Genomic DNA, 20,853 nt, shown 5'->3' on the forward strand with positions numbered 1-20,853 from the left:
TTTGGGGGCCGGGGAGATGGCTCAGTGGAATAAGTGCTTCCCTGGCAAGCGCAAGGGCCTGAGTTCAATCCCTGGTTCCACCAAAAAAAAAAAAAGAATATTTTTAATTTATTACAGTACAAGATTCATTGCATGAATTTCCCTGAAGATGCTCAAATACTGCCCCTCCCTTCATTTATTCATTTTTTCTGTATTTAGGACAGGTTCTCACTATGTAGATCAGACTCATAGTGGTTCTCCTGTGTTCAGCCTCCCAAGTGCTGGGATTACAGGCAGGCACCATCACACCTAGTCTCAGCACACCCTGGGGGCAGGGCCAGCACAGCAAGCCCGGGATCGAACCCTGGCCACTGCACTCTACCTGAGCAGGTGCTTTAGTCCGCTGAGCTATTAGGCTGGCCCCCTGCCCCTCCCTTCGAGCACATTTATTTCCTAGTTCTTTACAATGTATCTTTACTGTAATAAGCTTTATGTTTGTGCAAATGTTCTTGCAAAAAAGTTTTGTGATACATCCCCCCAAATAACCATGGTAATGGTACTTATTTATAAACTTATGCTGAATATAAAGTCAGGGTTACCTCACTGTTATATTTTTAAAAACTCAGCTGCTTTTTGGAAGTAAACCTGTCCTCAGCATTCTCTCCAAAGATATAAAATTGTTCAGTTTCACATGCATGTGTATTTGCTCTGATTTGTGATCTAACTTGAGTCCATAAAATATTTCCTGACAGGGGCTACAGAGATAGTTCACCGGTCTAAGTGCCTGCCTAGGCAAGCACAAGGACCCAGGTTCGATCCCTGGCACCCCAGGTGCAATGAGCCAGCCACCAAAACCAGGCATGGTGGCCCACGCCTGTCACGCCTGTCATCTCAGTGCTGGGGAGGCTGAAACAGGAGGATCACTATGAGTCCAAGTTGTGTACTGAGACCCTGTACCAAATACACACAAAAAATTTTTTTAAATATTTTCTGACAACTTGCCATATGTTAGGAATCTATAATAATTAAATAGCAAAATAAAAATAGACAAATCAGTCTTTCAGCTTGCAAACAAAGAAATTGGTAGGCTGAATATTTAAGGGGCCTTCCCAAAGTCATTCAATTGGTATCAGATCTGTGACCAGGACCCAAGAATCTGAGTTCCCAGCCAGTGCTTTTGCTGTGAATTACACACGCTGCCTGTGAGGAGGTCACAGGGCCACCCTCTTGATAGACTCCAGATTGAAAACTCCAGCAGCAAACACATGGGTGTCAGGCCTGATTTTAATAGTTGCCACTTGTCACAATGTCTTTCTCTACCTTAGTGTTTTCATGTGTGCTGTAGAAGAAGCTGACTTACCTTAGAGCTTTGTGCTAAAGACCAAATGACCTGATGCTATGTTTTAGGCATTGCATGTTGTCATCAATGCAATGCCTAAAACATAGATTATAAATTCATTTTTAGACTAAGCTGGATGTGTTTTCATTTAAGGGAGGGAGATGGAGTGACTCTACAGGTCCTCCACAGAGAAGTGGAGCAGCTAGAACAAACGTACAGCAAGAGCTAGTGGGAAAACGGTGACATACAGTGGACCTAAGAACATTGCAGGCTGAAGAGCCAGCCACACAACTCAGTGGAGTAAAGTACCTGCAAGGCAAGCAGGAGCAGGTGCCAGGGTTTTGATCCCCAGGCTTCCTGTGCCGGCCCCACTCCTGGGGTGCCCTGAGATGGCGACTGAGACTGGCGTGGTGGGCACCTGTACTCCCAGCTCTTGGGAGGCTATAAACAAGGGGGTCACTATGAGTCCGATCTAGTAGTAAGATCCTGAACACCCTGTAGACCCTTGCCCCCATCAAATAAAAAAAGAATGCATATATATATATATATATGCATATATATTCTTTCTTAAAAGAAAGTAATTTTGTCACTTACAACAATATCATTGTACCTGGAGGAAATTATCTTAAGGTAAATAAGCCAGGCGCACAATGAGAGATATTGTGTGATCCACATAAATGTGCCACCTATAAAAACCAATCTCATAGAAACAGGGAAGGGTTATTACCAGAAGCTGGACATATGGGAACAAGAGAAAAATCAAAGAGGAGAGAAAAATCAAAGGAGAGAGAGCAATCAAAAAGCATAATTTGACTAGAGGAATGAGTCTTAAAAGCGCTGTTGGACTGTATTGCAACCCCAGATAATAATCGTACTATATATTCCAAAATTGCTCTACAGATTTTTAATGTTCTTACCATAAAAAATAAAATGGTAAAATGATGAGGAGGTAGATAAGCTCATTTAGCGTTGGGTAATCTTCCTATAATTTATGCATAGATCAAATCATCATATTATACCACATAAATATAAATTGTTATTTGTCAGAGATAAATTAATCAGTTGATGATAAATAGATAGGAAGATAGATAGATAGGTATATAGATAGAGATAGATAAAAAGAAGAAAGAAAGAAAGATTCTAGATGAACTGGCACAGAGGGATAATAATGTAAATACAGCATAGGTTGGCAGCTCAACAAATATTCAGGTGTGGGAGGGAAATTGGTGTTTATAATTTGTTACCAAGGCAAGTATTTTGCAATTCCATTGCCTTCTTTAAATAAAGAGTATAGCTGCTTTCTATAAAAAAAAATACAATTTCTCTAGGATGAATATTTTAAATTTAGGGCATAGTATTTAAATGGCTGTGATTCCAAGTATTCGTGTGAATACCCAGAATCAATTACTGACGAAAATATTATCAAACTAAAGTAACTTTAACGTTACTCTACAACAATCTATACTCTATATGCCTTGGGTTATTTCAAATATTCTTTTTTTAATTTTATTTAGAGCAGGGTCTATGGGGTCTCACTATACAGATTGGACTTGTAGAGATTCTCCTGTGTTCAGCTTCCCAAGTTCTGGAATTACAGGTGCACACCACCAGGCCCCGTCTCATTCGCTGCCTCAGTGCACCTCAAAGGCAGAGCCAGCACGGCACACTGGGGATTGAACCTCTGACCCTGCATCTGCCTAAGCAGGTGCTTCAGTCTGCTGAGCTATCCTGGCTGGCCCCATCTCAAATATTCTAAATAAGCAATTGTGGTAAATGAGCTTGGTGAACATCTGCTGGAATGGTATGACATCTGCACTGTGTTAAGCTTAAAATTGGGAGCATTGCTGACTATCTGAAGCATGTATGGTTGAGTAGCTTATCATATATGTGCATCTGCTACAGGAAGGGCTAGAAAAGGTCCTACCAAAATGTCAAGACCTGACCCATGGAGAACAGATGACTTCCAGTTTACTTAATTTGCTTTTCTCTTCTGTGAACAATTTTTATTTATTTTCATTTTTATTTTTTTCTGTATTTTAGGGAAGGGTCTACAGAGTGCACAAGTTCTCATTACTAGATCAGACTTGTAGTGATCCGCCTGTTTACAGCCTCCCAAGTGCTGGGATTACAGGTGCGAGTCACCACACCCAGTCTCAGTTGCCACCTCAGCTTGACCTGGGGGTGGGGCCGGCCCCACAGACCCAGGGATGGAACCCCAGGCCCCTGTGCCTGCTTTCAGGCACTTTAATAAGCTGAGCTATTTAGCCAGCCCTTTGTGAGCAATGTTTAAATGAGCATGTAGTAATTTTGTCTTTAGGATGTATTTCATTTTAGTTACTTTTTTTTTTTTTTTTTTTTTTTTTTTGCTGGTAGTGGTGGTGGTAAACTGGTGCTGTGTTGCAGCCACAGATTTTTTTTTTTTTTTACTTTTTTGTTTGAGGCAAATAAAAGAGTTTCTCACTAAATGGCTGGACTGGCCTCAAACTTGTCCCAAGCTGCTAAGCACCCCATCATGCCTGGCTTAAAGGGTAGTACATGTCCTGCTTAGCTGTGTATACAAAGCATGTTCTCCACTCAGAGTTTGTGTCTTGAAGGGTTTCTCTCAGAGGAGCATGTCTTGCCAACAATCTGTGTGTAAGGATCCTAGCAGAATTAAAGATGTAAAACTTGGACAAGAAATTCTGATGTGATGCGCGAATAGCAAAGGAAGAAGGGAAATGCTAATTTATTAATTCAATCTAATTTTTCACGTCAATGGAAAAGAAATGTTGGCATGTTGTTCCTACTTTTGCACAGAGCAAGCTGGAAGTCAGATTGTACAATTTCTATTTTGTATCATCAGTTTAAATGTCATAGCGTGTCACCAGTACTCTTCATCCTTAAAACTTTAATGATGCTTAAAAAAAACTTAGTGCATATGTTAACTGACAACACTATTGTTCTCCATTGATCTGTGTTCCTTCCTACAGCAATTCAACAATTTTATGTATCACAGAGATCAGAATGTGATCAAAAGATTTAATGTTTGTTGATACTAGGGATTGAGTGTTCTCAAAACTCTGTCAAGTATTGTTCCTTACATTTTAGCAAAGAATAAACCAAGATAAAATTTTTAAATTATTACTCTATCCCAAATCTTATACAGAGAGTAAAATCAAGATTTGATTTCAGGAAATTCAAAACAAGATCTTATATTCTTTCCACTAAGCAAGCCTGTCTTAAATATTAGAAGCTCCAAGAGGCAGAGTAGCTCACTGCTTTTTTTTAATTTTTTAATTTTTTGTATTTTTTTGAGGACAGGGTATACAGGGCCTCACTGTGTAGACTGAAGTCATAGTGATCCTCCTGTTTACAGCCTCCCAAGCACTGGGATTACAGGCGCGGGCCACCCCGCCCAGTCCCAATCGCCCTTTCAGCACGCCTGGGGTTCGAACTCCTGGTCCCTATTTCTGCCTAAGCAGGTGCTTTATCCGCTGAGCTATTTGGCTGACCCAGAGCAGCTCATTTATTAACCTTTAGCTGAATTAGTGATTCTTGTGCACACTAGTATTCAATTTTAATACATCCTTTATATTTATCTATATATTCCTACTATTTCTCTCTGTATAGCATTTCTATTTGTATATAACCTATAGTTTTCTTAAAAGACAGTAAAGATGAGTTCATCTAAATGAGAAATACTCTAACATTAATTTTAAGGTTACAACAGTCTTATAAAGTGTTTGCAAATACAGTATAGTATATCTTCGTGCTTTCTCCAGTAACTTGCTCATAGTGTAGATTGGAGGTCACAATACAGGATTCTAGTCGCAACGATGACTTTAAATATGTGAACTTGGCCCTTCTCTGGGTTTACTTTCTCAATCTATTAAATGAGAGATTTGAACTGGATAAGCTCTGAGGTCATTTCCATTTCTATAATCAGATATTCTGTGCTTCTAAGTGATGACCGACTGAAGACACTTCTGCACTGATCTTTGCGTGGAATCAGCTGACACTACAATTTAGGATGTCAGAGTATCCTTCTGGTATTGCTGATTTGATTATGGTTAGGCGCTGATGGGTTTCTCATGTGTGGAGTTACAGTTGACATTGACGCATACAAAGCAGCTCATGGGGCTTATTAAATCAAGCCATAAAATTGGACGTTCTGGGTTCCCTTCAGGGTCTACATAAACTATAATTCATTCCTAATTTTAAAATCTAACCTTTGCTGGTATGAGTAAAGGCTTTGGGATTTCAAAGTCAACTGTGGTTCCTCAAAATAATAATAATAATAATAATAATAATAATAATAATAATAGGCCTCTGAATACTACGTCAGGCTCTGTCTCACATTCTGAAAGCCGAGCTCTAAATAAAACTCCTTGGTGTTTGTTTTAAAGGTGAATTCAAGCAAACCTGTTATTGAAAATCTGGTTCCTGGTGCCCAGTACCAGGTTGTGGTTTACCTAAGAAAAGGACCTTTGATTGGACCACCTTCAGATCCCGTGACATTTGCCATTGGTAGGTTGCTAGCCCCAAGTGGGGTGCAAGGTAAAATACAACTTATTATTGGCTTAGATGGAAGTGTTATATGAGGGCAAGCCATAGTCTGGATGCCTTCAGAGCGCAGTAGTTTCTTAATATTCACAGGGGGGTTGCTTCCTAGAACCACACACACATGTGTATACATACACACACACACACACACACACACACACACACACACACACACGGACTCCAAAATTCATGGAGGTTCCAGTCCCTTAATGTAAAGTTTCATGATATATGTATATAATCTACACACGACCTTCTAACACCTTTGGCTATCATTACATTGCTGAATCCTTTCTAAAACTTAATACAGCTTAAATGCTACACAGTTGATATTGGTTAAGGAATAATAACAAGCAAAGAGTACGCACATGTTCAACACAGATGCAGGGGAATATTTTCTATCCATCAGTCACTGAGGTCACAAATTTGGACCCTGCTGATATAAAGGGACGATTCTAATAAATATGCATTTACTATTTAGGACAAATTTAGAAGCAAATACATTTATTTTCATTTCTAGTAGTTACATCAGGAGGATGAAAATGGATACTGAAGTTGCATGCCATTAGTCATTGCCAAGATATTGACCATTCTTTCTCCATGTGCTTCCATCTCTCCCCACCTCTCTTCTTTTTAGTTCCCACTGGAATAAAGGATTTAATGCTGTACCCCCTGGGACCCACAGCAGTAGTTCTGAGCTGGACCAGACCTTACTTAGGAGTATTTAGAAAATACGTGGTGGAAATGTTTTATTTCAACCCTGTGACAATGACTTCTGAGTGGACAACCTACTACGAAATCGCAGCGACCGTCTCCTTAACAGCCTCCGTGGTAATCCTCCCTGGCTGGCTGCCTCCTTTCCCTATGGAAACTGGTGCACTGTCCTGTGACCAAATGTGTCAGAATAGGTTGTAAATCAACTCATTTTGTCAATGCGCATATGTAGCTTTCTACTTTCAGTTGCTTTTGCTTTAGGTTTTTGGTCTTCTAAGTTGATTTTTTTTTTAAATGCTTTTGGTTCTGATTTTATCATTTGTGTTTGTTTATTGGATACAGGGTCTGACTATGCAGCTCAGACTCATAGCGATCTTCCTGTCTCAGCCTCCCCAACATTGGGATTAAAAGCATGCACCACCACACCCCGTTCCAGGGCCAGCACATCATGCAGCACTGGGATCAAACTCGGGTCCTTGTGCGGGTCCTTGTGCTCGCCAGGCAGGTGCTGCCATGGAGCTATCTCTTCAGCCTGATTTTATCTTTCAAGGGAGACAGTTGTGAGAAACTAGCTTTTCCCTAAAGTGAAATTACCCACCAATCAACCATTTTTTCCTAGTGAATTTCCTCAATGCAGAATAGAATGATCAAGAGCTTATTCTTGCTCTCACTCCCAGAGGAAGAGAAACAAGGTTTCCCTTGGCCTCCAGCAGTGCACTGACACTACCTCTTGTGATTCTTCTGGATATCTATAGATCAGCTAAATATCTATATTTTAGGTTGTGACAGTATGCTTGTCAAGAGCACAGAAAAAAATTGCTCTTTAAATCTGGAATAAGTTTTCAAATTACCCACAAGGTATGTATGAAATTTGATTGGCTCAAGAGCCAGTAGATGAGCCTGGTGATTACCATCCGGCATCACCCCAGCTCACAGTCTGCGCTGGAAGAATGCAAAGTCATGAGAGGCCACTTGCCTTAGAAGTAAGGTGATACAGTTCATGTACAGTCACAAATAAGTGCTCTTTCACTGTGTGATATAATTTAAGACCTTACAAAATAAGGCCAAAATAGAAATATTTATTTTCTGTATCTTTGAATACTCTTTGAGTTTATCTTTTTGTATTTCATTTTATGGCTCACTTCATTTCAGGAAAAAAAAAGAAATACAAAAGACATAGGAGGACAAAAATTATGGATTAATTTGTTGACCTTGTGAAAGCAAATCTACTTCAAAAATATCACTTTTTCTCTTAGTCTTTTGTCTCCTTGCTTTTTTTTTTTTTTTTTGTCTCCTCATTCAGCGAATAGCTAATCTGTTACCAGCCTGGTACTACAACTTTCGGGTAACCATGGTGACGTGGGGAGATCCAGAGTTGAGTTGTTGTGACAGTTCAACCATAAGTTTCATAACAGGTGAGTGGTGTGTGGGAAATGGGAGAGAGAGGAGGGAGGGAGGAAAGGAGAGAGAGAGAGAGAGAGAGAGAGAGAGAGAGAGAGAGAGAGAGAGAGAGAGATTTTTTGATTGGATACTAAGAGGTTACATCTCCAGAAAGGGCCATTCACCTACCCCTGATTGAACATTGGTTTCATGAAAGATAAGATCATTCATTACTTACTTAGTTGATAATCTGTGAAAATTAAAATATCAGTGTTACTCTGACTTACTGCCCCTTAACTTTATCCTGAGTTGCTATCCTTGTGCTCTCCCATTGGGACTGCCTGGCATAGAGGTGTAGCAAGCCGAGTTTTTGGCTCCATACTGCACACCATTGACTTCACCCATGTAGTCGTTATGTGTGCTAGAGAGCTTCCATGTCTAATTGCCTCCTTATTCAGTAAGCTTTTCTTTTCCCTTGCATTACTGAGGATTGAACCCAAGACCCCACTAATTAAAAGTTTTTAAAGTCACAGGCACAGTGTAGTAAAGACCATTGCAGAAGATAAGAGGCTTTTGAGATAGAAAGACTTGGACCTGGATCACAACTTTGCCCCAGAGCACATGTGAATTGGAGCAAATTAATTTTTCTAAGGCTCAGTTTTCTTCATGTGTAAAATGGGAAGAGAAGGGTATGCATTATCTCTATTATCATCTATCTGTATTTAGCTCTTGAATAAGCTACTTAGCACAATACATAACATTGCCTTTAGGAGCTTAAATAACTATTAGTCTTAAATCCTGAAAAGCCTTAAATTATGTAACTACATCATCAACCATTAGAGAAAGTAATGAAACAGGGAAGTTGATCAGAGAAACACTAACCCGAGTTGTGTTCAAATGTTGAACTAGGATTTTCAAGAACTTTTTGTTGGACAGAGAAACCAGAAGAGAAAACTATTGCTCAGACAATGAATTATTTTGTCAAAATCCTTTCCCCACTGGTCATCTGGTTTTACCCTGTTTATCAATAAAACAAGGAAAATCAATCAGATGTGAATTACTCAATGAATTTACATCTCACTGTTTTTTACTACCACCCTGAGCACTCTGCTCTCGATGAGCCAGTAAAATTATAATAGATAAGTAAAAGAATGACAGAAGAAGAGAAAACAGCAGGCATTTGACAAACACTGCATTAATCTCTTGGCTATGTTAATAATCACATATCTAATTCTAATAAATTTTACTATATTAATAGTCCTTACAGCTCAGTTCTATTAACTTTAGAGATTATGTTTCCCTTCTCAGTCAGGAAAGCTCTCTGAAAATGACACAGTGTTGGAGCCTGGGTCTGCTCGTTTCTAGCTGCAGAATTTTGAACATATTATCTTTAAGATCTGGAGCTTCCTTTGTCAATAGAACTCTCCGAAACACTGCCTGTCTGCTGGTTAACAGAGCAGAACTTTGTCTATTGGACACCACCAGCCGTAGTCCTTGCATGGCCTCAGAATGGACTAGATAAGAGAGTAATGTCAGAAATAAGACAGTAACAGGACTCAGTGCCCTCATGGGAGGGGTTCTGGTCCAGTAGTTCAAGGTGAAAGCTGACTGAGGTTGGATTAGGTGTGTTCGGGGGAGTGTGACAAGACCAGATCAACCACGGTTACTGGATGAGCTATTTGCCTAAGCAGTCAACTGTGTACAGCAGATCTTCAGGAATTTCTTCCGATTTCCTGGGATAAGCAACTCAGGCGTGTTGACACCAGTGGTCTCTGATTTGATCTACTTTGTGATCATATTTATCATCTCTAATGTTTTACAATATTGACACAGGTAGTGTCCATTCCCACTAGCATGAAATGGCTATAATACTACCTCACAGTGCAGCGTCAGAACTAAGTTATGTAACGGAAAGAACTATTCAAATATATGTATTTATGCTTGTTCTTTGAAACTACTTAGCACGCTAGCTCTGCGGAGGGGTGGGGCATGGTGGGAGTCTTTCTCACATCATTCCGAAAGAAAACCTCGTGCTTTCCTTTCCCGTGCTTTGCATTTTAACATAAGCTTCCCATTTGTGTAGTACAGCAGGAAACAGGGACAAAGAACTGTGACCTGTCAGGCCCTGAGGTCTACCGACTTTTTTAGGTGACTTCGCAAATCAAGTTCATAGTAGCGATGCTAAATACCAAGTGACAACTAACAAATAGTGACATCTTGTGGCCTTTTAGCAGTACACTAGATCTTAGAGCAGCAATTTGAGGTACAAAAATCTAAAGATGTAGTGCAAGTGTAGGGTTTTTAAATTTTTGAAATGTTGTTTTGTCCTTGCTCAACGTAGACATCAGAAAATGTCTTTTGAAGAAATGTATGTATAAATGATATGGGAAAGTGCGTTGGGAATGTATTGAGTAGTTATAAAGAAACCATGGCTGTTTTTAATTAGAATAACCTGAAACATGCCATCAGAATAAATGCGAGTCCTATTTCCCAACTACCAGGAATTTTTCTTTTTTCTTTCTGTTCAGGTAACAAAAATTCTATGGATATTTGCCATAAATATGGGCAGACATTAGAAAACATGATTCTTTATGATTTATACAAATTTTTGCCAAATATTTTAGTTAGCTTTGTGCCACATCTCAGAATCAGCTTTCACATGCCACTTAGGCTCAATCAGACTTATTTATTTCTTCAAATCTTCAGAATGACCAGGTACTCAAGCCAAACCAGACCTGCACTAAAGGCAACTGGAAGCTTCATAGAAAGAAAAAAGAAAAGCCTTCTGCCATTTTGGGGGCCTGGGAGATGGCTCAGTGGAATAAGTGCTTCCCTGGCAAGTGCAAGGTCCTGAGTTCAATCACTGGTTTAAAAAAAAAAAAAATTACCAGTTGTTTAAAAAATAACTGAAATACACTCTCAAAGCTCATATTTCATAATGCTGGCAAAGAATTTTTTTACTCAGGTAGCAAAATTTTATTTTATTTATTTATCTGTGTATTTATTTATTTAGGTACCAGGAGTTGAGCTTGGGACCTTGCAATTGCCAGGCAGGCACTTATGCTGCTGAGTTATATCCGGCACAAATTTTTAAAAATTTAAATGTGTTAGAATGTAAAATGAGTTCGCCATTGGAATTCAGCTTTTCAGTATGATAAAAAAAAAATCCCTTCTCTCCTTTACTACTTCAGCAGCGTTTATTTAAGAGCCTACTTTCTGCAAAGTATGAAGCTATAACCGTCACTGTCTTGTTATTTTACAGAAATAAGAGAGAGATTTACTATTACAAGACCTCAAGTTTTCCAATACTGTTTAAACAATAAATTCGCTAGTATCTATTAATAGGAATTGTTTGATGTAGCAAATATGAGATGATCAAAAATATGGTGAATGTTTACCTTTTTAAAAAATGAATTACAATAAAGGGAACATCGTCATGCAAACATTCCCCCTCACTCAAATATATTTATTCCATCATTTCTGTCACTTTCTTTTCTCTTTTTCTTAATCATTTATTTATTTATCTGTTTACTTATTTGGTGCAGGGATTCACTATGCAGCTCAGACTCTTAGTGAGCCTCCTGTCTCAGCCTCCCCAGTGCTGGGATTAGAGGTGCGTGTACCACCATGCACGGTCTCCGTGGCTGGCATGACGTACAGTACCGGGGATCGAACCCAGGTCCTTGCACTTACCAGGCAGACACTTAACGCTTAAATATCTCCCCAGCCCTCTTGTCACTTTCTAAGGCAGTTTTAGAAATCCTCTTCTGTGAGTGATTTTAGTTGGCTGTTATGGCTGCCTCCATCTCCTGGATGAATTCAAAGCTTTTCCCTCACATGGACATTTTGACTTTGGGGGAGAGCTAGAAATCACAAGGCGCCAGAAGCAGAGATTAAGGTAGACGAGGACACCTCAGAACGTGTCTATGACCCCGCCTTTCCACTTTTATGAGAAGCACTTTTTTCTCACAGCTGATAAACACACTCATGAAAGAGGCTTCAGAAAGGGGCGAGCAAGATGGAATAATAAGTGCGCCAGAAGCGCGGAGGAGTATTTTGAAGGTGATTAGTGACGATGTACCTTTTATTATAATAATTTTTTTACATTTAGACATACACTATGTAGTTCAATCATTCATTACATAACCCAAACAAGCAAACATCTAAAAGAAAAATCTTGTAACTGTAATTCATATAAAAGATCTTAATAGCCTGGTGCACAAATGTGTCTCAGAGGCACAGTACGGGATCCCGTGAAATGTGTCTGACCCATGCCCCCAACCCGCATCCTGATCCTGAGGGATCCAGGCGCTGCAGGCCTATCCTGTGTTGTGAACCTGAATTCCCTAAGCTAATTTACTGGGGATCCCCTGGCCTCCTAAGAACTTTAATGAGTCTCCTGCCCTAAATGGCGGTTGTTCTCTCCCGTGCAGCCCCTGTGGCTCCAGAAATCACTTCCGTGGAATATTTCAACAGTCTTTTATACATCAGCTGGACCTACGGGGATGACACAACTGACCTGTCTCACTCCAGAATGTTGCACTGGATGGTCGTTGCCGAGGGAAAGAAGAAAATTAAGAAGAGCGTATGTTACTTTGATTCCCTGTGTCAGACATTTGGACATATAGTTGGGTGCACTGTTGAAAACTGCTAAGCAAACATTGCTAGAAACATTGAAACAGTATTTGCCTGCTAAGTGGCACTAGTTTTGGCTCTGGAGATAAGTTGGCCCCCCACAAATTGTTTGCCCTTTCATAGAACTTACCTTTGGGTCCTAAACAACAAACTCTGACTGAAACTTGGATTTTAGACATATTTACAGTTGTGATTTGGAGCTTTCCTTTAGGGTGTCAAGAATTGTGCAAAAAACTACAATTAACATATTTCAATGTTTCTTCCACATATCACCGGACTATTACTCTCTCTCCTCCCACTTTATTAAGTTATTGTTGTTGTTGTTGTTGTTGTTGTTGTGTGTGCGTATTTTCCCAGGAACCCTTGACCACTAAGATACATCCCAACACTTAGCACTTTTTAATTTTGTGACAAGTTCTTACTAAGATGCCCAGGCTAACCTTGAACTGTTGAACCTCCTACCTCAGACTCCTAAGTAGCTGGGGTTTCAGGCATGTGCCACCATGTCTGGCTTATTAAACTTTTCAACATTAGGATGTAGGCTAAACAACTGTAATAAAAACAAGAAAAAAATTCCAACAAAATAGAAATCTATGCCGTGTCAGCCCCGCCCCTGGGGTGCACTGCGACAGCAATTGAGACTGGACGTGGTGGTGTACGCCTGTAATGCCAGCTCTCGGGAGGCTGTAAACAGGTGGATCACTACAAGTCCAATCTAGTAGTGAGACCCTGAACACCCAGTAGACCTTTCCCTAAAATACAAAGAGAGAGAGAGAGAGAGAGAGAGAGAGAGAGAGAGAGAGAGAGAGAGAGATCTATGTCCATTTCCTAACATAGACCTGGGTCAACAGACATCTCTGGTCTAAAGGTTGCCTAGGTCCTCTCTACTTTCTTGCTTCATCTAATCCAGATAGGAATTCCCATCTGCCCATGGGAAGATTTAATGTTACATTGCTTCTCCAGCACATAGGATGGGAAAGGAGAGCACATGGAAGCCCAGCCCTTGGGAACTGAACAGCACCTATCCATGTGACTTCCACTTACTTTCCATTGGTCAGATTTAGGTCACGTGGTCCCTCTAGCTGTATGGGAGGACTGGAAACATAGTCTTCCTGTAGAAACTCATACATCTTTGAACATAGCTAGGTTTCTTCTGAGAGTCGCAGAATGTATGGTGTTAGTAACTCAGCTATTGTCTTTGTATTTCTCAATTCTGTTATATGTGGGAAAATACTGTAGTAATATCTATTCCAAATAAGAGAATGAATTATAACATTTTTCTAGATGATAGATGGTATGAATTTTTAAATTACCTTGCATCCTACCCAGTTGAGGAATGTATGGGATTTTCAAATAACATAATTTACCCATGATATAACCAATGGATTATTGCATGGAGCAGAAACGGTATGCCTGTTGTAGCCTTGTAGTTGTGTAGAGTGGTGTGCTACCTTTTTCATTCCAACTTCGGGTCCTTGATTTTGATGATCTTTCAGGTAACACGCAATGTCATGACCGCAATCCTCAGCCTGCCTCCGGGGGACATCTACAATCTCTCAGTCACAGCTTGTACTGAAAGAGGAAGCAATACCTCCACACTCCACCTAGTCAGATTGGGTAAGGCGAGTGCACAGGTGTGGGCGTGCAGGGAGTCCTGCTGGGAGAACCAGTGTTGGCACCATGTGACCCAGCAGGAGTTCTTTGAGTGAACGAAATAATAATAGTAAAATAGCTAATTCACTTTTACACATAGAAAATAGACATTCGTGTTACCAAAAGACCATTTTCAACTTGGAATAAGTTTTTAGGAGTAGGAGATCTACTGTTTTGTGAACCAAAGGTGTTATGTTTTCTTTATCAGAGGAACCAAGTAATTTAAGAATTTTAGGGTTGAAAGGACCTCAGAGAACACCTAGTGCATTGTTTTAAACCTATCAGACAACATTTTCTTTACAAATAAATATTATATAATGTTCTCGTTATTATCTTAAATAGAAATACATAGATAAAATTACCTGTATACTGCTTTTCATATTTGGAAAAACATCATAACTCTGATATAAAATCAAGAAGAAAGAAAAATGATTTATTAAAAATAATATAGATTCCTAATGCATATGTGCAAATACTACTCTGAAAGACAATGAAATTGCCTGATGCCTACACCATGGGTAAAATGAGTAAGTTTGAGTTTCTAGAAAAGTTACTAGATCAGTAGCCCTTGGGAGTATAAAAATACATGGGGGAATGAGCAATTCAAGATTAAATAATAAGTAAATGACACCGTATAGATATAAATATATTCTAAAATAGAATTAGAAGTAGGATGAGTCATCAGAAACTAGAATTCTTTGCAAATACGATTACACAGTAAAGGAAATGAACATAACTAATGTAAAGATAGCATGTCAAGGAGAACAGTTGGCTACAGATGAGGGAAGTGTTGAAGAAAGTATGACAGTCTTGTAAATGAGATTAAAATGATTATATAGTGTGATGTCAGAATAATTCTTTCTATTCTTTATATGAGAATACACAATTTGTAAGTGACACTGTGTACCAAAAGTACATCTGGATGATTACTGGATGGTGTGACTACTCCTTTAGGCAGAAGGAATAAAGGAAAGTTAGATAACAGATGCAAGACACAGGTAGACAGACAATAAAGTCTAGTGTTCTCTAGCATAGTAGGGTGACCATGGTTCACAGTGACCTATTATGGATGATGGAAAACTAGAGAATAGGTACTCTGTGCCTTTAGGATAAACTAACGGAGAGGAGATAGAAATGCTGACTAGTCTGATTTAATCACTATAGATTGTATTCAAATATTGAAATCTAACACTATGCCCCATGAACATGTACAGTTAAAAGGATGAGTCACACCTTCATCCTTCAAAGCTACGATTTACTAAGGGATACTACTATTGTTGCTACTAATTGAAAAGAGATCTTGGAGATGGTATCCTATAGTTGGCCGCAGGCCCTAGTGGATGAGTTGGCGCCAAGTTGTGTGGTCGACTTCTTGCAGCAGTACAAATGCAAAATTTTATTCATTCAAAATTAATACATAACATATCAATATATGATTTTTTAAATAATTTTATTGAGAAACAAATATCAGTGAGACTGTTTCACAACCGATTACTGGCACATTTACAAAAATTAATATATTGCATATTGTTGTCTTAGTGGTTATTCATTGTACAAGATGCAGACATGATATCCTGTCTCAAACACTATTATAACAAACTTCTCTATTCATTAAATTAAGAGAATGTAGCTGTATGTCTATCCTAACTATTTTGAGTATACAGATACAAAAGAGTCGTTCATTTCTATTCCACTGTTTTGGTTAGTTTTGTCAGAGAAGAGCATTCCATTGTCATTTAAATATTAAGTAGGTGCTTGAATTCAGCAGAATCTCCCAATACAGTCCAATAGTCCATAACAATAGTGGGTTTTCCAGAAGACTGGCAATGTCCAAAGTTGTTCACTTGAGCTTTTTACAGCTCAGCATATTAATTTGGCTTTACTTTTTATACTTTGTTTTCATACTTTTCTGCTGGATAATTAAGGCCAAGATAAAGCAAGACCTATGTAACAAGAAATATAACTTTTGTATCTGATAAGGTCAATCAAATCCCCTCAGGATTTAACCTGAAACCCTATACTGCAGTTTATAGATCCTTTGTCAGTGTCAGCCTTGTGGATAAGTCATGGCCATTGCTTGACCAATTTGCTCTCTGTGAAAGCCTGAGAGAATGTTTTCTCTCCATGTGACTTTCCTTAGGCACACTCTACATTATCGATCACTTTCCTCTGTGGCCCCATAATCTCCTTGATCAGAAAATCTGGGACACAATTGAGTTACATGATGTTACAGTACAGGTTCTTCTATGTCCTGAATCCTCACTGACCTTGAAAGGCTAGGGCCAAAATGTTGGCTGTCCTTGCAGCCCTTCTTCTTCTCTGCTTTTTAGTCTGCAAACTTAGGTTGTTAACCCTCCAGAAGAGAAGTTTATTTTTACCCTACAACATATGCAGTTGGGTTTAACCTCATTGTCTGAATATCAAACATCTTAGGTATAACATGGAACAGGTATTTTCCATCAAGTATTGATATGTTCAACTTTAGTATATGATATTCACAGCAGTGATTTCATCATACTCATATCTTCAAAATTAAAGTAAATGGAATAGCAGTAACACAACTTTTTCCAAACAGTTCATGCAGTTCCCTGACATCACTGTGTCAGATGTCTGCTAACTTTTAATGTTTACTTCCATCTGTTCCTAACCATTCCACATCATCTCTGCTACTCTCTAAGTTTGTATATGCAGCTCTGAGTAAATCCTCACACAGGGGCATTTCATTAGTAGCATCAGTACCATTGATAGCACTGTTGCCCATGAGATACTTTTATAAAGTGCTTAGATAATTTTAAACTGAACAAAACACAATGCATTTCTCTCCAGCTCAATACATGGAACACCAACTCATAAACCTTTTTTTTTTCTTGATTCATATTTGCCATAACAAAAACTAAATTCACATACCAAAACTCTTCAAAATTATACATATAACTGAAAATACATGATGTTCTGAATAGATACTATGAACAGAATGAGTAAATCATGAAGTTATTTTTTAAATAATAGTTTAATGAGCAATTTAAATATCCTTCATGACAACTTTTTTCTAAATTATTTTACTTTTTGAAAAATTTCCAATATTATCATGCAAAAGTGTACATATTTTATATTGATGGTGTACTGATTTTTCAGGGATATTTTAAAGATATATAGAATGAAACACATAAGACACTTTTTAAAAAATACTTTGACCATTATGGGATTCTGAAGTGATTAAAGTATCCCTGCAAATCTCCAAACACCCTCAAGGGGGCAGTACTGCTCCTACTGAGACTTAAGGGTGGAATTCAAACACTCAAACCCTGTAAATATTCTGCTCTTTTCCCCTAATCTACCCTTGAGTAATCGGATGAGAGAGAGCACCAGCTCCCAAAGTTGCATCAGTTTTTTTAATAAAGAAAAAAAATCACCTGCCAATCGGTTCCAGTCATTTCCTCTAATTTTGGCCTTCTTGGGTGAAACGGTCAGCTTAAACTCTTTTTGAGAAAGAGAGTCTGTTCAATAGCTCCAGAAAATGAAGTCTAAAATATCTTTTGGAATTATCTTAAGATTATGCTACTCTCCATGTCTTTCTTCGCTCAAGCACTGTTATTACATGCAACTGTTGGTGTTCCTTGGGTTCTGGGTCCTTTTCCAATTCATTTGTTTTTTTTCATTCTCTCTTAAGATGAAGTTTAAGGGGGCCGGGCAGATGGCTCAGTAGAATAAGCGCTTCCCTGGCAAGTGTAAGGGCCTGAGTTCAATCCCCAGTTCCGCCAAAAAAAAGAAAAGATGAAGTTTAGAGGCAGTCCTACCAAAGTAGCACTTTCAGTATGCTTATGGCATGTTTCCCTGTCATTTTATGTGACATTGTGTGCAATTTATGGAGCCTCAGGAATATGGGTCAGTCCCTGTAGAGGCACGGTTATGTCTGCCTAGGATTAGGAATTAAGACCCGTGATGATTTCTCAACATCAGAAAGTTTTAAGCCTTCACACCTCCCTGATAAAAAGAACTATTAAAAAGTAGATAAAAGTTTCTTCAAACTTTTCAAGAAAGAAAGGCAAGTGTCCAGAGAAATTATTTTTACTGAATTATAACCCTTAAAATCCGCAAGCTTTTCCGTATCAGTGTTTCCATATCAAATGGAACAGCATCTCCACTTTGCTCCTCCCTGAAAGCAGGACAAGCTACATATCATGTGTCTCCCTTTTATTCCTGACAGTTAAATAATCTTTTTATCCTTTAGTCCAAAAGTCTATCGTCTATCTACAGATCATGTTTTATAAACATGCTTTACAACGTTTTCTGTAAACTTTCAGTTTTCTGTTAACATAGTGCTTTTGCCACCTGTAGCTGCTTAATAGATAGTTTTTAATATTTTTAAAAATTTATTTATTTATTTGGTACAAGGTCTCACTATGCAACTCAGACGTGTTGTGATCCTCCTATCTCAGCCTCTGCAGTGCTGGGATTACAGGCTTGCACCGCCACTCCTGATTTCGGTGGCCGGCGTGGTGTGCCTGGGGTTCTGGGGCCAGCACAGCATGTTGTATTGGGGATCAAACTTGGGACCTTGTGGTTGCGAGGCAGGCGCTTAGGCTGCTGAGCTGTCTCTTCAGCCCTCAACAGATATTGTTGAATGGATTTGGAATTGCAGACATCAAAGTTGGAAAATAATCTTCTAGTTTTATAGATGTTTGCAATGCATACTTTACACATTCATTTCAGAGATCATGTATAATCCCTATCTCAACATACTCTACCTCCCTGTTCCTTAACAAGGGTCTTTATCTTACCATTGAAACTGTTTACATTTGCATCTTGATCTAGTTAGTGTACAACTAAGACACGTTTCACCTTTCAGAGAATTGAAGGGACCTTTTACATTGGTGGTAAATTGCGTCTATCTTTCTGCCTCAGCCTCTCTAGTGCTGGGATTATGGGCATGCACCGCCACATCCAGTTTCATTTTATACTTGCTGACAGCATTCATTTTAGTGTATACAGAAGTCATATTCATTCTACTTTACATAAAAATACACTTTGGTGCAAAGATTCATCAGGGCTTTTCAAATCAGTGTGGTATTGTTGAACCCAGACCCAAACTAGTTGAAGAGCCTCAGTTCAACTGCTCTGTGACAGAGGCTGCTGGGGAACAGGTCTGTCTGGCTTCATGGAAAGCAGTTTCTAACTGTGAAAAGAAGCCAAACTACCAATGAGGCTAGTATGAGAGACACGCTCCCAAGGTAGCACATGAAGGGTGGCGAGCCCTTTATCCACCGAATGGCCATGAATCTTCAGTTTTCGTATTAACATTCAATACCGATAAGAAGATATAGATGAATAGTGGTCTCTTTGTATTGATTAGCTTAGTCATTCATGTGGAATCTTGATACATTCAGTTTCATGGCACTGGGATAGTACGTGATGACCGGTCCCTTTGATAGTCAGTGCAATCAAGTCCGTACCCAAGACTTGTCAAGGACTCTTTGGCACACAGGTGACTGACTGATCTCCAGAGGTCACATCTAACCTTGGTGAAGCTACCTGTAAATCTGTGTCAAGTTTAGGAGAACTTGATGAGTTTATTCCAGAGAATTAGTTCTGTAACTTTAAAATTAAAAGGAAAGAAGGAAGAAAAGAAAAAAAAAAAAAAAAAAAAAAACAGGAACAAGAGTTTTTGGAATCCCACAAAAATATCTCTGTGGTGATAGACTAGATTGATTATTTAACAAATATATAGTAAAAAATTTCTAAGTACAGCTCAGAAGCCAGACTATACATAGAAATAAAAAAAATGCTGTCACTTCCTGTCCCTCAGGAGCTTCTGGTCCAGGGAAGAAGAGATGGTAGTAAGTGTGGCACAGAGCACAGGGCAGCTGGCAAGAGGGAGTCTGCGCTACAAGCATTTTGAAGGGATCCAGACTGAGTTCTAAATAGCAGAAAAGCCATGCCAACGCTGGAGAAGCATGCTAGGCTAGACAGAGACCAGAGTTAGAGGCCTTTTAAGGCCTGGAGGTAGGATTTTATTTTTGCAGCAGGAAGAAATCACTTCGGTAGTTTAAAAAAAATCTGACTTATATTTAAAGCCATCCTTATGGTGGCCTGAGGGAAAATTATGGTGTGCCAACAATGGAAGAAGGGCCAGTTCCGGAATTGTCTTAATTCTAAAAACAGCATTCTAGTTCAAACAAAGCTCATGAGAAATGATGGTAACATTTACCTAAAGTCATTGTCAAGGAGATGAAAAAAACTGGAAGGATCTTCGGAGTTATTTTGAAAGCTGTTTGTGTCCTTGGGATTTTTTTTTTTTTTTTACTGGGATAGAGATAGAAGTAAGAAAAAGAGAAATTAAGAAGGATTTGTGCAGGTGGTGCATGCCTGTGATTAGCCCTCTGGGAAGTCAGCACGTTTGAGCCCAGTCTAAGCAGTTCAGTGACTCATCAAGACCTTGTCGCAAAATAAGAGAATGGTGGAGGAGGGAAGAAGGCAGAGAGACAGAGAGAGAGAGACAGCGAGAGACAGAAAGAGACAGAGACAGAGAGAGAGACATAGAGAGAGACAGAGAGAGAAGGAAGGAAGGAAGGAAGGAAGGAAGGAAGGAAGGAAGGAAGGAAGGAAGGAAGGAA

General features: G+C 39.1%; 1 protein-coding gene across 3 annotated transcripts in view; it reads left to right on the forward strand.

Annotated features, from left to right (window-relative positions):
* The window catches only part of Ptpro (protein tyrosine phosphatase, receptor type O), a 265,902-nt gene that overhangs the window by 171,747 nt on the left and 73,302 nt on the right, over positions 1 to 20,853 (forward strand). For all 3 annotated transcript variants that reach the window (XM_023709537.1, XM_004626095.2, XM_023709538.1), the window contains exons 8-12: positions 5,704 to 5,824; positions 6,495 to 6,688; positions 7,875 to 7,986; positions 12,385 to 12,536; positions 14,083 to 14,203. In XM_023709537.1, the coding sequence (XP_023565305.1) occupies positions 5,704 to 5,824; positions 6,495 to 6,688; positions 7,875 to 7,986; positions 12,385 to 12,536; positions 14,083 to 14,203 (700 nt within the window). The remainder of the gene's footprint in view (positions 1 to 5,703; positions 5,825 to 6,494; positions 6,689 to 7,874; positions 7,987 to 12,384; positions 12,537 to 14,082; positions 14,204 to 20,853) is intronic.

The sequence above is a fragment of the Octodon degus genome, unplaced genomic scaffold, assembly GCF_000260255.1.
Source record: "Octodon degus isolate 3935 unplaced genomic scaffold, OctDeg1.0 scaffold00012, whole genome shotgun sequence".
Lineage (NCBI taxonomy): Eukaryota > Metazoa > Chordata > Mammalia > Rodentia > Octodontidae > Octodon > Octodon degus.